Source organism: Gavialis gangeticus, unplaced genomic scaffold (genome assembly GCF_001723915.1).
Source record: "Gavialis gangeticus isolate Ggan-Ray unplaced genomic scaffold, GavGan_comp1, whole genome shotgun sequence".
NCBI classification, from domain to species: domain Eukaryota; kingdom Metazoa; phylum Chordata; order Crocodylia; family Gavialidae; genus Gavialis; species Gavialis gangeticus.
The window spans coordinates 44,699,479-44,715,204 of record NW_017729027.1 but is presented as its reverse complement, the minus strand read 5'-3'; the positions used below and the strand labels follow the sequence as shown (position 1 = coordinate 44,715,204).

Sequence of the window (15,726 nt, the reverse complement as noted above, 5' to 3'; positions counted from 1 at the left end):
TGGGAGCTCCATCAGTGATTGGGGCTCTGAGCCATAGGTGTGAACCATGTGCTGCCATGGCTGGGACTCTGTCAGCTGGTTGGAGCTTTCAACCGCTGGAGTGCATGGGACTGGAAGCTCTGATCCACTGATGGGGTTCCCAGCCACAGGAAGGAAGACTATCAGTTCAAGGGAAGCCTGGGATCATGTTCCTGGGCTTCCTCTGCACCAGCAATATGATGTGATGGGATCTGATATTCAGTAGCACAGTGGTGCCTCCAGCCATGCACATATGATATGGCAGGTAGCATGATTGTTGGGATCATGCATCATATCCTATTGTACCTCTTTTGAATGTCTGCCAGTGTCCCTAAAGTAGCTCAAAAAAGTAGCAGAAGAAAACAGTCTCACAACTCTCCTTGCTGTGTGGGCAACATGCCTGCTCCTGACTTCTCAAGTTAAAAGACAGTGGGTAAAACTTGTGGACGACATTAGTCTTCCAGTCTCAACAAAGCTTGGGTTTACAAATCTTAACGGAGCTCATCGTACTTCTCTTTCAGTGCATTTTGAAGTGTGATCTAGAGACACAGAGGTTTCCAGAATACTTGGTCGGATGTTACTTTAATTAATTTAACAGTTTTAAAGACTCTTAAATAAAAATGTTCCTTTCTTTCACCTACTTAGACAAATTAGTATACTAGAAAGGTGTTTATGCAGGTCACATTCTATTCCATTCGTACTGTTTTATAACTGCTGTTATCAGCACACTTGCCAAAGAATGCAAAATCTGTTGATAACTGGGCAGGTATAGCAGCAAAAGCTTTCTTGGCAAAGGGGCTCTTACTTGCTTTTAATTGTCCACAACTACCTTGCCTAGGTCTCCTATTATCCTAAGTGCATTTTTGGTTCCCGATTTACAGTTCATTGCAAAGCTGCAATATCCTACGTATAATATTACATAGAAAAGAAGAGTGAAAAAATACCATATTCTGCAACACTGCTGTGCTTTAGACACTGCACTAACACTCTATATCCTTGTTTTCTCATAGCCTGTCCATCATATCCTTATGGTATCACACTTCTTAACTGTGATGGTCACTCAATGACTCTTGGCTGGAAACTACCAAGATTCAGTGGAGGCTCTCCAGTTCTTGGTTATTATATAGACAAACGTGAGGCTCAGCACCGTAACTGGCATGAAGTCAATTCCTCCCCTATTAAAGAAAGGATTTATACGGTTGGTATTATTTTATTCCCTGGGGATTTAGCTGCTATTTTTATAATTTATTTGCATTTGAAGAAGTTTTATATTTTTGGAGAGACATTATCTGAAGTTTATTTCTCATGACTTGACCAGTTCTTTCACCAAACCTGAGAATTGGAGTGGAGAGGATTGCAAAGGAGAATGCTGGCAATGCAGTATCATCCCCAACCACCACACACCAAGAGAGGAGTTCAGAAATGGCATTTAGGGCTTAAGAGTCAGTGTGAAAAGCCCACAGGTGTGTCTTTGAGACCTGGCAGTGGAGTGAAAAGGCTGGTCTCCTGGGCAGAGCAGATGGAATATATGGTACTGAGAAATGAGACAAAGGCAGAGAAACATGGATGGGCAGGGCTAGGAAGTGGTTTCTAGGGCTGTTTATGCTCTCATAAACAAAGGGAAAATATACAGTTCATTTGTTTCTAAGGTCCACATCATGCAATGTGGCTATGCTTGTACTTAGGAGGGGGCTATCTACATAGTCATTTGAAGGGGTGGGACCGAATTGCTGATTGAAGTAAAGTAGAGAGCTTTTAGATGAACACAATATTTTGTGCCTTGCTAGAAGCAGGCTAGGCCTTCAGGTACAGCATATAAGAACAAGGGGATTTAAAAATTGTTTTTAATGGCTGTATTACCTTGTTAGTTACTTTAGCTAATATTAGTTATGTTATACATTAATTCTCCTGTATTAAGAAATTCAAGCCAGTTTTTATTAACACCTGCTGTTCCCCAAGCTTAGTCTAGTTTCACTTTGATCTTAGATTTGACACTCTTTTAGATAACCTTTCCAACATGTATCTCTCTGTTCCCATCAAAAATTAAATGTTACATTAAAATCTTTTTATTATCTCCTTTTTCTCTAAAGAATATTGCCCTAGTTTCTCTATTTTTTGTGAAAATCTAAGATCTTCTAGTTCCTCCATCAGCAGTGCCTGTCCTCAGCTGCAGCCTCACTTCTACAAATACAGTAAAACATGAATGTGAAAATAATTCTCCAGACTGTGGAGGTTCCAACTGCAGAGCTCCAGTAGGGGTAGGGAGAAAGCCCAAGGGAAGTCCAGAGACTTTGCAGCCTGTGTGGGCTCCAAAATCGAGCTTGGTGATAATGTACTCTGAAAAAAGCAAAGGGCTGTGGAAAGGACAGAAAAATCACAAAGATCATATTTTAGGTATAAAAAACAGCTTAGATCCCCCACATATAAATTCCGCTTTGCTAATCCCATCCCCAGTGCATTCTCCTTCTTTCTGTTGTGCTGCATGGTTTAGGAAGCTCCTCCTAGTCCTATGTTCTTATTGCCTGTTAATAATTAAAATGAGACAAATAAAATCCCCCTAGAATGACTGAAAAACCCACCTAAACAAATCAAATGCAGGGACTTTGTTACTGTGTAGATATACATCTTCCCCAAGACGTTGGTTTCCTTCCTTTTTCCTGTCGTTTTCTGTTATCTTCCCTTCTTATATTATTCCAGGCTGGTTATCACTTCCTGTTCTGGGCTAACCTGTGCCTTTACTCTCCCGATATTTGCCTCTGCAACCAAGTAGATGGAGAGAAGCCTGGAGGGAAAGGAGGGAACATAAGAGTCCTCTCCATCACACTCTCCTTGTTGATCTTAGTTGGCCATTCATAAGCTTCACCTTTTATGGAGCTGCAGATGTATTTCCCACTGTAGCAAGTGAGGGCAGAGGGGGGAATTGTGCCTCTGAAAGGTGTATCTGTCGGCCCAGGCTGGGACTCTTCCTGGGAAATAACAGGCTGTCTAGATGTTCTCATTTAGCCCTGCATGAGCTCTCTGGGTGAAATTATTAGATTCTTGGACCTTCTCATTTTCTTTCTTGTAAAACTGCTGACATGTTAGCTATTACATTTTTGAGGTCTTGAATACCAACTCAGTTATTTGTTTTTGCCTCATCTGAAAAGGTAGAGGATCTGACAGAAAATTCCTTCTATGAATTCAAAATTGCTGCTACAAACATTGTAGGCATAGGCCAACCTTCAGATCCCAGTGAGCACTTTAAATGTGAAACCTGGACGATGCCAGAACCTGGTAAGTTTATCAGTTCTTTACAATATTCAATGTAATATATATGCCTTGCAGCACTGTCCATTTAATACAGGTACACAAAGCTGTGTAGGTGTTGCCATGGGACAGAGGGATGGACTGGGGTTGAAATTCTATTTCTATTTGTGTGCCTAGGTTGTAGTTTTCCAGTCCTGTAGGTGGCATAGACTAAACATGGCCAGTAGGCTGTGACTGACTGAACATGTGCTCAGCCATGTATGTACCTATTGAATACTCCCATTGTGGACACATAAGTGATATACTGCAAGTAGATTGAGCTGTTCACATGTTACTGACTATATCCTATAAAACTATTGATTTGAGTCAGACACAGATTGGTAGTGAACAAAAGCCATTGCCACGTGACGACTGTTCAGCGTTCTTTGTCAAATGAAATGATGTTCTTAATCTACTTCAAGAGACCTGAGGGTCAGTGTGCACTCTTGGAATGGACTATCCCTGACTAGCATAACATAGCAATTTATAATAAGATGGAACAGGTAGGAAACCTTTACCAGCCCAACAGTATCGAGCAAAGATTAAGGGAATGATCTATATCCTATTGTATTCAGTTTGTGGCTAGAAACAGATGTCATCTTTGGAGCAAGATCAGCAGAGCCAGGATATTCCTTGGCACAGCTGATCCATTTCATTGGCATGTAATGCCGGATCAAGACCCTGCTGCTCCCAGGGCTTCAGGACCCCAATCCTGAGGGACAGTAATTTTGGGTGCTGTGCCCTGAGTTGGGGTGTGGCAGTGACATAGGTACACCATAGGAATCCCCTGTAGGTTCCTCCTGCTTGCAGAAGTGCATCCCAAGTCAGCTAGGTATGTGTGCTGCAGGAATCCCATGTAGGAGATTCTCATAGTGCGTGTCTACGTGGGAGAAGGGAAATCCCATGCAGGTTCTCCTTTTGCAAATGGGAGCCCTGAGTCAGGATAAAGCAGTCAGATATGTACACTGTCAGAATCCCCTGAAGGGGAATTATTGTAACACACAATAAGCAAAAATATATCCTTCCATTTATGGCTTGACAAAGTATGACTACCTTTTGTAATGGGAACATTTTAGGCACTTGGAGTGCAGCAATGGGCATGGATGTCTGCTTGCTTGAAACTTCTGCTGCCATGAAAATTTTTATGGAGGCAGGAGGGAGACATCTGTTTATACCCCCTCTTCCCAATGACTTCATAAAAGAAGGTTTGAGCCCTGAAGTATCATAAAAATTAAGTTGGTCCCTGCAGAACTGACTGTTATGATCTGCTGCTGAGATAGCAATAATTTCTGTGCTGCTGTCTATGCTCCTCAAATATCAGCATTCGGAACTGTTAATCACAAACAATAAATTCAGTTTTAAAAATGTTGAATAGGCAAATGCCACTGACTTAAGGTTCCCAGTCCACAAATACTGAAAAAAATATATTTAGCCTTGAAACATTAAAGATTGCTCTTAGAGAGCATGCAGAATGATTTTTTCCACCAGATTTTATTTAATATGAGGTTCCTTATTAAAGGAGTCCTTATTCAAGCTGAGTATCATTTTTCTTCGTGAGTGGACACACTGACTTCAGTGGAATTAGTTATATAAGGCACTATTTTGGAACAATAAAGGTAGCTTAGTCTGAACCTTAATGAAAGCATACATAATTTGAAGGATCCCTGGCTAGCAATATAATACATATTTCAAAGCCTGCTTCCAACAGTTACTTATGGCATTGAAATAATACAATTGAACATTGTACTTTTAGTTCAAAATCTAATTGTAATATTCTGGGATGCAAAACCAGGAATCTTACCATAAACTTCAATGAGTACTGCAGGAAAGGTCAGCAGTTGTTTTTGGTTTTTTTAGAATTTAGAGTTAATACTAGCACTTTAACAATTGAGATAAATACACAATATTTATTCAGTTCTTTATTCAATTAATTTTAATTATTGTTCATTTAATTTTTTTCACTAAAAAAGTTTAGAACTACTTTTGTAAAACAAGTTAAAATTCTCGTGGTCTTATGAGTGCTTTACACTATAACTGTGAGGCTGGGCTGGAGTTTTAAGTAAGGAGAATTTGACGTTTCCTTTTAAATTATATATATGAAAATTAGCTTTTGCTTAGATAAGAAACCATTTTAGCCAAATTCTTATTAAACCATTAAACTTTTCTTCAATAATGTTGTACTAGTATAAGGGACTATAATCTGCTTTCCATTATCATTACACATTATCAAATTTTCTGATCCTTTTGTAAGTGTTTATGATCGTCTTAATCTCAGTGAAGCAGTTACTCTGTAAAGTGGGAAAATACTGAACTGATTCACCCCTTCTGCAATCTTCTGCAGGGCTGTCCAACTGATGGCCCACAAGCCACATGTGGTCTGTGAGGAGTTAATGTGTAGCCCACAGGCTCTCACCTGGCTTCCACGCCAACTATTGCCCTTGTGACCTCAGTGGTTGGGGTCTCCATACACCCCTTCCATCCTCTGGCTTCTGGTTCCTGTCCCTGCTCTGAGGAAGTACAGTGGGAGTGTGCCAGGTTGCCTGGTGCAGCATATCTCAGGTGGACTGCTTGTGTAATTTATGTGGCCAGAAAGAGGGTAGGGGAGCTGGGCTACCTGAACTACAGGGAGGGCTACCCACATGGTGCATGTGTCTGGGAGAGGGTGGTTTCCCATGTTCCAGGGGCAGGGAATGGGGGAGAGCTGGACTGTGAGGTGGGGAGCACAGCCAAGGGCAGATGCAAGAAGTGTGGCCCCCAGGTCTGTGGCCCATGCTGTGTATGGTTGCCCAGAAGTTGGACAGCCCTGGTCTACTAAGTCAATGTAGTTACATACAGCATACCCCATATACATTAGCATAGCATTTGTACCCTTGGATTAAATATTATATATATATTATGCATGTGTGTGTATATGTGTGTACACACATGCACACATATAGAGCTATATCTATATCTACACACAAATACACACACACATAAAATACCTAAACCAATTTCTAAAGCAACATGTGGATGGACAGGAAAAGCTTCCATTTCCATAACGAACTACATGACCTTTCTATTCCATGGACTGATTGCACGATTCTCAGTTCTCATTATACAGCTAACTGAATAGGTATCATTAAATTTCTCCCTCCTAAAAACAAGACTGCTAAAATGTTCCCTAAGCCTTGCTGAAAGTAGTATTAGAAAATGACTTAGCAGCAATGAAGAGGAATAGTGATTTAATTAAGATGGAGCCAGTGTCTGGGCCTATTACCCTTACATAAAAAGATTAAGGACCAATGTGATGTAGCAACTACATACCTATAATTACTATAGTTGCTGATGAAGTCATTTTTAAGATGGAAGCAAGTTTTTTTCACAGAAGGGCTACAACTCTATGCAAGATTTTCTGTGCGAGTAACAGGTTTTTAATTCATCATACTGGGATGTAACTAAATCCTTGTAGGTTTTTTTTTGTATGGAAAGCATGTCTCAGGTATATGTGTGAGTTAACATTATCTAATGAATTATTCCACATGAATGAAACAGAATGAAATAGTCCTCTGTCTTGTGACAGTATACATCATCACATCCTGCAATGCATTTTTCTTTCATCTTCTAATGGATACATAGAATTGTAGAAAGTTGGGGTTGGAAGGGACCTCAGGAGGTCATTTGGTTCAACCCCCTGCTCAAAGCAGGACCATTCCCAATTAGATTACCCGAGACAAAGCTTTGTCTAGCCAGATTTTGAAAACCTCCAAGGATTCTCATACGAATCCCCTCATAGGAAAATTAATTATTTGTGGTTACATAGGCCACAGGGTTGTGATTTGCAGAGGACACTATGAAGGTTAAATATTAAACCTGAGATATGTCAGCCCCTTTGAAACTATCTTGCATGCAAAATCTATTAGGTCTACTCAGTGCATCTACAAAGGTTCACAGATTTATATTAAAAAACCCAAACATAACTGATGTGTTTATGGTGAAGAAACCCTTATTGTCCTACAAAGCATGCTTGCAGATTCTCTTATCCACCATAGAATTGCATGTCTACTATCATCATTACATAAAATACTATAGTGTGAAAAGAAACCCTGGTTTATTCAACGGTTCTACCATCTGTATTTTTGAACAGCAGCAGTAATAGAGTATCACAGGGTTCAAAAGAACCTCAAGGACTATCTACTAGGTTTCGTCAGCATGACAAACAACTGATATGATTACACTCTTGAACCCCATTGATAAAAATGAATTTGAAAATTGGAGGGTTTTAAAGAAATCTGACAAGCTGAGTGACAAACAACTGCAGTGAAAGTGAAGGAAAATGCAGTGATGGGAATATTACCCTACATGGGATTATAGGAAAATACAGTTCTTTCTGTTTTAATTGTCCTTTGTTTTGGTTTTCATTATAACTGTGACCATCCACCTCACAACAAAAAACCTCTTTTATTGAGGCAGATATAGCTTGATCTAAACCCACTGAACTAGAATGGAAAGGCTCCCACTGACTTCTGTGGATTTTGGATCAAGCCAATGGCTCCTGTTTCATGCACAGCAATAAAACTGAAAATATTTATGCTAAATCACCAATTTGATTCCAAACTCAGTGAGCAGTAGCAAATTTGGAACAGTGAATTTAAACTGCAATAAAAAGAAGCATTTATTTCTCTTGGAATATTTTAGAGTGCATGGATTTTCCAGACGAATAATCTTATTTCAACATCAAACTACTGGGATCCTGCTAATAATGCAGCTTTGGAATACTAATGCCCATCTTGCTTAAGGACAGCAAACAGCTATAAGGGAAAGAGACCTAAAGCATTTAATTCTGGGCAAGATTAGAATAAGAGAGTTTTTTTATTCTGGATGGAGAATTTTGAACCAAGCCAAATAAAATTTAGATGGTACATTTCCCCTGAAGATAGCCAGTTTTCATAAAGTTAAGTCTAACTCTAAACTTTCAATTTTTAAAATGTTTTAGGTCCTTGCTATGACCTGACTGTTTGTGAGGTTAGAAATACATCATTGGTACTTCTATGGAAAGCTCCTGTGTACACTGGCAGCAGTTCTATAACTGGGTATTTTGTGGATTATAAGGAAGTAGATGTGGAAGAGTGGAGCACAGCTAATGAAAAAACAACTTCACACCATTACTTGAAGGTAATATCAAATAGATGGATGATATAGTTACTGGTGTTTCAATGAAAAATTGACCAAGCACTTGGGATAAGATCATGGCCCACTGAAAGCAATGGTAGAACAAATGTGGAATACAGTTGTTCTGAATTTTATGTTTGATTCTTTGCTATAAATGTGACCAGTTATACAAGTTTACATATACTTTATTCTTTTCTAGGTTGGTGATTTACATGAGGGTAAAACCTATGTTTTCAAAGTCCGTGCAGTGAATGAAGCTGGTATAGGCAAGTCATCTGAAGTTTCTGAACCAGTGTTGATGGAGACCAGACCAGGTGTGCTATGTAATTTCCAGTACTTATAAAATTTTGAAATTTTTAGAAGCAAAATTGAATTGAATTGTAAAAACTGAAATTTTTAGGTGCAGGAACTAAAATATTACCAGTTTTGCCTAATATATACTTATCTCTGTCATCATGTTGGTCCTTGTACTTTTCTTTTAATGTAGGAAATACCTTGAGAACTAAAAATGGTGAGATTAGTTAATTGTAAATCTAATTTGGTTGTCTAAAGCAATACAGAGCTATTAAGTGCTGCCTAGTATGCTAAATAAAGTAGCAAATAAATATTTATATGAGCCAGTGCTAATGTAATTCCTAAAGTAGGTATTCAAGTGTGGAGTATATGCAAGTATATTAGAAACATGTTGTAAACATGTTTTTAAATAATATCAAAAGGCCAGATTTTCCCTTATGCTAATCAGTACTTTACTCTATAGCTAGATTCCATGATTTCAATGGAACTGTCTAAGATAAAATCTAATTTGAGAAAAGGAGGCACAAGATGGCTTGCAGATTTATTAACGGTGTAAAATTTGGTAAATCCTGGTTTACTGGTTATCATTTCTTATTAGTTTGCTTTTCTTGTTTATTGTCCATTTCATTTTATAGCTTCGTGCAGGAATGGACAAGTATTTGGGCCTGCAGGCCACATAGGCAGTTTTGGGGAGCTGTCATGGGCTGGTCATCACCCCACTCCCCCACAACAGCCTAGAGCCTGTGTGCCCTACAGCTCCTCACTTCCGTCAGTGCTTATCAGCAGCTGAGTGCAAAGCCTTGGCCTTGGCCCTGGCCCTGGCTCAGCCCACCCAGTGCCCCCTCAGGACCTGCCTCAACTGGGGTGGACTAGCTCCGTCCCAGCCAGGACCTGTGCACACAGCCCCAGCCCTGGCCCACCCCATGTCTGCTCCAAACTGGCCCACCCATGATTAGCAGTGGCAGTGGCCAGGCAGAAGCTGCTGCTGGGCACAGGGGAAAAGCAGCTCCTCCCCCTCACCACCGCTGGGCCCTTTTTGCTGTAGCCACCTCGAATCCATGGCCCTGGTGGACCATGGCTGCCCTGCAGCTTCTCTCCACTGCCACTGCTGCACCACTGGGTGGCCTGGAGGTGGTGCTGTTGGTGGTGGTGACTGCACTGAAGAGGAGCCACAGGGCAGCCCAGGTGCAGGCTTTGGGCAGCTGCAGCAAGAAGGGCCCGGCAGCGGTGAGGAGGAGGCAGCTGCTTTTCCCCCATGTCAGCAACAGCTTCTGCCCAGCTGCTGCTGCCACTAAAGGTAGGCAATCAGCTGAAGGGCAGGTGGGGGTGGGCCAGGGCCAGGGCTGTGTTCATGGGTCTTGGCTGGACTGGAGCTGGTCTGCTTTGGTTGGGGTGGGTCCAGTGTGGGCACTGGCTGGGCTAGGCCAGGGCTGGGGCTCTGTGTGTGGGTCCCTGCCAGTCCCCATGGGCCCAGGACTGGAGTCCAGCTGTGGAGCTGTCCCAGCCCGACTGCATGCCAAGGGGTGGTGGGATGTGCCACGGGCCAGGCAGCATCTGGGCTGGGCAGGACCAAGGGACCCACCATGGGCCAGACAAGTCCCTCTGCAGGCTGGATCTGGCCCATGGGCTGTATTTTGCTGACCCCTGGCTTAGTGTCTCAGCAAGCACCCAGCTGAGGGGAGTAGTAGATATGCTGGCTGGTAGGGCTAAGCAGCAGCTTTGCAGAAAAGGACCTGGAGGTTATAGTGGACAATAAGCAGAATATGAGCCAGCAGTGTGCCCTTCTTGCCAAGAAGGCTAATGGCATACTGGGTTGCAATACTAGGATAGTTGCCAACAGATTGAGGAAAGTGATTCTTCCCCTCTGTTCAGCACTGGTGAGGCCCCATCTGGAGTACTGTGTCGAGTTTTGGGCTCTCCACTATAGAAAGGATGTGGACAATTGGAGAGAGTCCATTGAAGGGCAACAAAAATGCTTAGGGGCCTGGGGCATATGGCTTATGAGGAGAGGTTGAGGGAACTGGGCTTATTGGGCATTTTTTATACATGTAAGCGCCACAGCGCTGGGTGCTTTGAAAAGCGCCCGGTGCTGTGATGCATGCAGTTATATAAATGGCAAAATGAGTGTCAGTGCAAAGAAAATGGCAGCAGTACCCCCAGTTTAATAAACTTTGAATTAAAATATCTCAAAGGTGTTTTAATTGAAAAGCTCTCCACTGCCATTTTCTCTGTGCTGACATGCATTTTGCCACTTATACAAGTGCAAGCGACACAGCGTGGTGAGTGTCAGCACACATGCAGAGCATACCCGATTAAGCAAGTCTGCTCCAACATGATGGATCTCCGGCATGTCACAGTAGCAAAAAGTATGTGTATAAATGCCCATTTAGTCTGGAGAAGAGAAGACTGAGGGGGTTTAATAGCAGCCTTCAATTACCTGAAGTGGGGTTCCAAAAAGAATGGAGTTAGACTGTTCTCAGTGGTGGCAGATGATAGAACAGGGAGCAATGGTCTCAAGTTGCATCAAGGGAAGTTTAGGTTAGATATTAGGAGTAACTTTCACAGTAGATAGTAGTAAAGCTCTGGAACAGGTTATCCAGAGAGGTGGTGGAATCTCCATCCTTGGAGTTTTTAAAGACATGGCTAGACATAGCCTTAGCTGGGATGATCTAGTTGGGGATGGTTCTGGTTAGAGCAGGGGGTTGGACTACATAAACTCCTGAGGTCCTTCCGACTGTAATTTTCTATGATTCTATGACTCATCTCATAGTATTTATTATTATTTTAGACTTTGGTTTCTTTGTATAACACAAGAAACACTCTAGTATGTCACACCTTAATTTTGCAAATTTAAATATACATTTGCATCATTCCCATTCAGTAAAGGCTTTAAAAAATCGCTTAAGACTCATTGCTGGAGCAGCATGGATTTAGATATCTGCTTAAATGCTTTTCTGAATTGCATTTTTGAAGAATAAATGCTACTCTGGCCATTATATGTGAATTCATTCTCATTTTTCAGGAACGAAGGAAATCTTTTCTGGTGTAGATGAAGAAGGTAATATTTACCTAGCTTTTGACTGCAAAGAAGCTACAGTTGCATCTGAGTTTACATGGTGCAAAACCTATGAAGAGATTGAAGATACTGATAAGTTTAATATTGAAACATCTGGAGACCAGTGAGTGCTACATCTCTGTATAGAGACAGTAGACATTTGTTCTTGTAAAGGTTTGTTTGCTTGTGGCAAAATCTCTAACTATATATTTTTATTTGATGCCTTTAGTTCTAAGCTGTACTTTAAAAATCCTGATAAATCAGATTTGGGAACCTATTCCATAGCTGTTACTGACACAGATGGTGCCTCATCCAGTTTTGTTATGGATGAAGAAGGTAAGACCACTATTGTTTCAGTCCCTTCTAGCTATAGCTATAGCCTCTTTCCCTAAATCTCTTTCCCCAGAAGAGATGTACAACCAAACTGATAACTTTGTAGGGCTTTGTAACTGTTTTGGCACTTAAATGCATGCATTCTACTTTGTACGTAGACAACAAAATATAAATGTATGTACAGGATTTGTGGGAGTTGCTAATATTTTTGACTATCATACCAGTGAAATTTGAGCATAGTATTCAAGGAAATATAGAGGTAATAGAAATAAAAGTAAAGGGTGTACGCAATTCAAAAGGATATGCGCTTTATATTTTAAAGACTTTCCGTTTTTTTAGGCATGCAACTGTATTTGCAAAAAATAAAAATCCTATTAGTTTTCCTTGCACTAGCTATTCAGGTGAATTTCTGAAAATCTGATTATTTGTGTACACTGTTTAAAAAAAAATCTGTATAGCTAACTATCTATTCAAGTTGTGTTTTGAAATTCTGTGCCATTTTATTTTTCTTTTAATAACCAACTATCCTTCAGCTATTTAATCTACTCTCTAAACTCTATGCATTATCCAACTTGTTTAAGACACAGATGCAGATTTATGAATTCTTAAAAACACAACACTAACTTATAACTGTCAAGGTGGAAACAGATGTAACCTTTCTTCACCTTTTTCTGCCATAAACACTTCTATGTTGGCACAAAAGCTAAGCAGGCAGTTGTGCATTCCTCTTTTTGTACCACAAATGCCCAAAATTTGTGGCTATGAGAAAAGTATTTATAGATTGGGGTTCTTTATTGCAGTGGACATCTGTTTTGCTTTATGGTGGGAGAGTGTGGACAGCTCTGGCTCCCCATACTCTCCAGTCACAATGGACAGGAGCTTTGGAAGCTTGAGGGGCTTGGTCCTGTGTACCTGGGGAATTTCTGGGAAGGAATGGGCCTCCTTGACACCCTAGAGTGCCTGACTTTCCCCTCTAATAGACATGCACCCCAGAGAATCTCACATGTCTCAGTAAGAGAGACAGCCCTGGGATCTCATGGGTGCCTGTGGGAAATCCCAGCAGTTCATCTCGCTAAGTGGGTCAAGCTTAAAGGGTTCCCCACATATAGAGATGCATCCTGAAGAGGTGTGGGAGCTGGGGAATTCCTAGCATCCTATGCCTACATACTGGGACCTGTGCCAGGTCCCACACCAACCTGTGCTTCACATAGAGGCATAAGTCAGCATGGGTCCTGGCACAGATGTATGGGATGGTGCAGGAGCCGAGAAATCCCCACCATCCTGTATATCCATACTGGGACCTGCACTTACCTGTCCCTCCATGTGGAGCATGGGTCAGTGTAGATCCTAGGATGGAGACAGGGGGTCACATGAGTTTCTGTCTGAAGGCATCATTGAATTAGTGGCAGAAAAGCAGCAATGCATAAATACACTCACCAAAGCCTGATTGGAAGGACAGTGCATGTACATGCCAATCCTGCAATATTTCTGCTTCAGGACAAACATAGGCACAATTTGTCCTGGGACAAATTCAATGTTTGTTCCTAGCCTTAGAGTGAGAGTGACTGTGTGTGGTACTCCATGCTGAACTCAAAGTTGTTGTTGCTGTGAAGCAGGTGTACTAAATGGGTTCCTAATGAACTGGGAATTTAGGCTGAATTCAGGTGCCTCCCCATTCCAGTCTAGATTACAGTGGCCTTAAAGCACTCCACAAAATAGTGGCAAAATGGCCTAATTATAGAAGTTATGAAAAAAATTAAAGGTGGAATTTTCAAATTTACCTAAATAAGTTAGGAACACAAGAAATTTTTATACACTTTCCAGGGATGGGGAGAGGGGCACCTTAATTAGAGGTGTTTCAAGAGCTGCTTTAATTGAAGCACTCACTGCATTTCATGCATCAGCATTCCTGCACTTGAAAATGGTGGTGGGGGCACTTTAACTACAGCTTGTAGAATGAGCTTTAGTTAAAACACCCCCTTCACCATTTTGAAGGGCAGGTACACTGATACATGAGATGCAGAGGCTGCTGGAGCATGCTAATTATCATGCTTCAGCAGACTCAGTTGAGTCTGCTCTGATGCACTGTAGTTACAGTGCAGTGGAGCAGTCTCCCTGTAAGTCTACAGGCACCCACAAGGGCCACTGAATGACAGCAGTATTTGTGCTTCTAAATTATTTAGGCCCTTTGAAAAATCTCACATTTTCTTTTTTCATTTGTTACAAAACTACAGTTTAATCATCTTTCAGTCCAGATATTAAAAATAGTTGTACTAAATCTAAAACTGAGCATATTCTTAACAAGTTTTCATTTTTCATATGACACATTGACTTTTTGTCCCCTGCATTCTCTCTAAACTGCAGATTAGCACCAGTCTGGATAAGGTTTAGCTTAGTTGCTCTTTACCAGTACATTTTTTAAGTACTGTAAAATAAAAACCAGATGTACCTATATACAGCCATATTAAGAGCTCTGCTCAATCTGCCCCAGACTGGAACGACTGTTCCCTGACCCTACCTTATCAATTACCTCTGCACAGTAATAGATAGTCATGGATGCACCAGACAGTTCCCATGACAAAAATAGAGTATTGTTCTCCCACTATAACTGAGTATAGACATAAAAGGTCCATGGCAACATTATCATTCAAGATAGCTGTTCATACTGTGAGGGGCTAGTTGTACACCTGCAGAGGTAACAATATTCACAGTCTTTATGAGGCAAATCAGCTCATAATATTGCATATTTACTTACTCATTCTTCATGTCAGCTTATTACAGGGCAGTTTTAAATTGACCTAGATGTGTAATCTACCTGCAGTGGTGCTTGCTAGGGGGCAAAGTGAAGATTTAGAGCACAAATTAGTGGCTTGAGTATAGGCGTACCTGCTATTTGGAAAGGTATGAGGCTTTTAGGTCTTGAATATCCATTTTTAATTTGTCTAGTTTTAGACAGCAGGAACTGGGCATTCCATTTTAAACATGATCTTACTAAGGATTTGTATAGGAGATCTCATTCATTATTGCTATTGTTATTTTATCATTATTTAATCATTGAATTGGTATCTAAAGACTTCCTTAGTACACTCATAGGGTGGGTCCAGACGAGCATGCACATGCCACTTGCCCCATCTCAAACCCCTTTGAGACAGGGCAACAGGCACGTGCAGGAATGAAAAAATGTTCCCCACGCTGCAAGTTTGCAGTGTGGGGAGAAACTTTGAAACCTGGATATCCAGGGGTCTAACAAAAATCAAAGTTTAAAAAAGTGGGGCAGGGCACGGTCTGTGCCCTGAGGCAACCGGAGGCTGGGTCCTCCACGGAGATGCTCTGGCTGCTAGAGCATCTCTGTGGTTGGCCCCGCACCCTGGTGCTGAAACACGCAGCCGGCCAGGCCACGTGTTCAGCACCAGGGCTGCAGTGCTGGTGAGTAGGGGGTCAGGGGGGCTGGAGGAGCAGGGAGGGGACCATGGAGAGGACCCCTGCTGGCCCTGCCCGCTACCCCAGCCCCGCTCTGCCCTGGCAGCCTCCCTGACCCCCCCTGATCACTTCTCTGCCCAGCCCCACCCCCCACCAGCCCCCCTAGAGGT

General features: G+C 41.7%; 1 protein-coding gene across 1 annotated transcript in view; it reads left to right on the top strand.

Moving 5' to 3' along the window:
• Nucleotides 1–15,726, top strand: part of MYOM2 (myomesin 2) — a 135,162-nt gene that overhangs the window by 78,816 nt on the left and 40,620 nt on the right. The window contains exons 18-23 of the mRNA XM_019520605.1: nucleotides 1,029–1,216; nucleotides 3,165–3,291; nucleotides 8,279–8,457; nucleotides 8,654–8,768; nucleotides 11,771–11,927; nucleotides 12,033–12,139. Of these exons, the coding sequence (XP_019376150.1) occupies nucleotides 1,029–1,216; nucleotides 3,165–3,291; nucleotides 8,279–8,457; nucleotides 8,654–8,768; nucleotides 11,771–11,927; nucleotides 12,033–12,139 (873 nt within the window). The remainder of the gene's footprint in view (nucleotides 1–1,028; nucleotides 1,217–3,164; nucleotides 3,292–8,278; nucleotides 8,458–8,653; nucleotides 8,769–11,770; nucleotides 11,928–12,032; nucleotides 12,140–15,726) is intronic.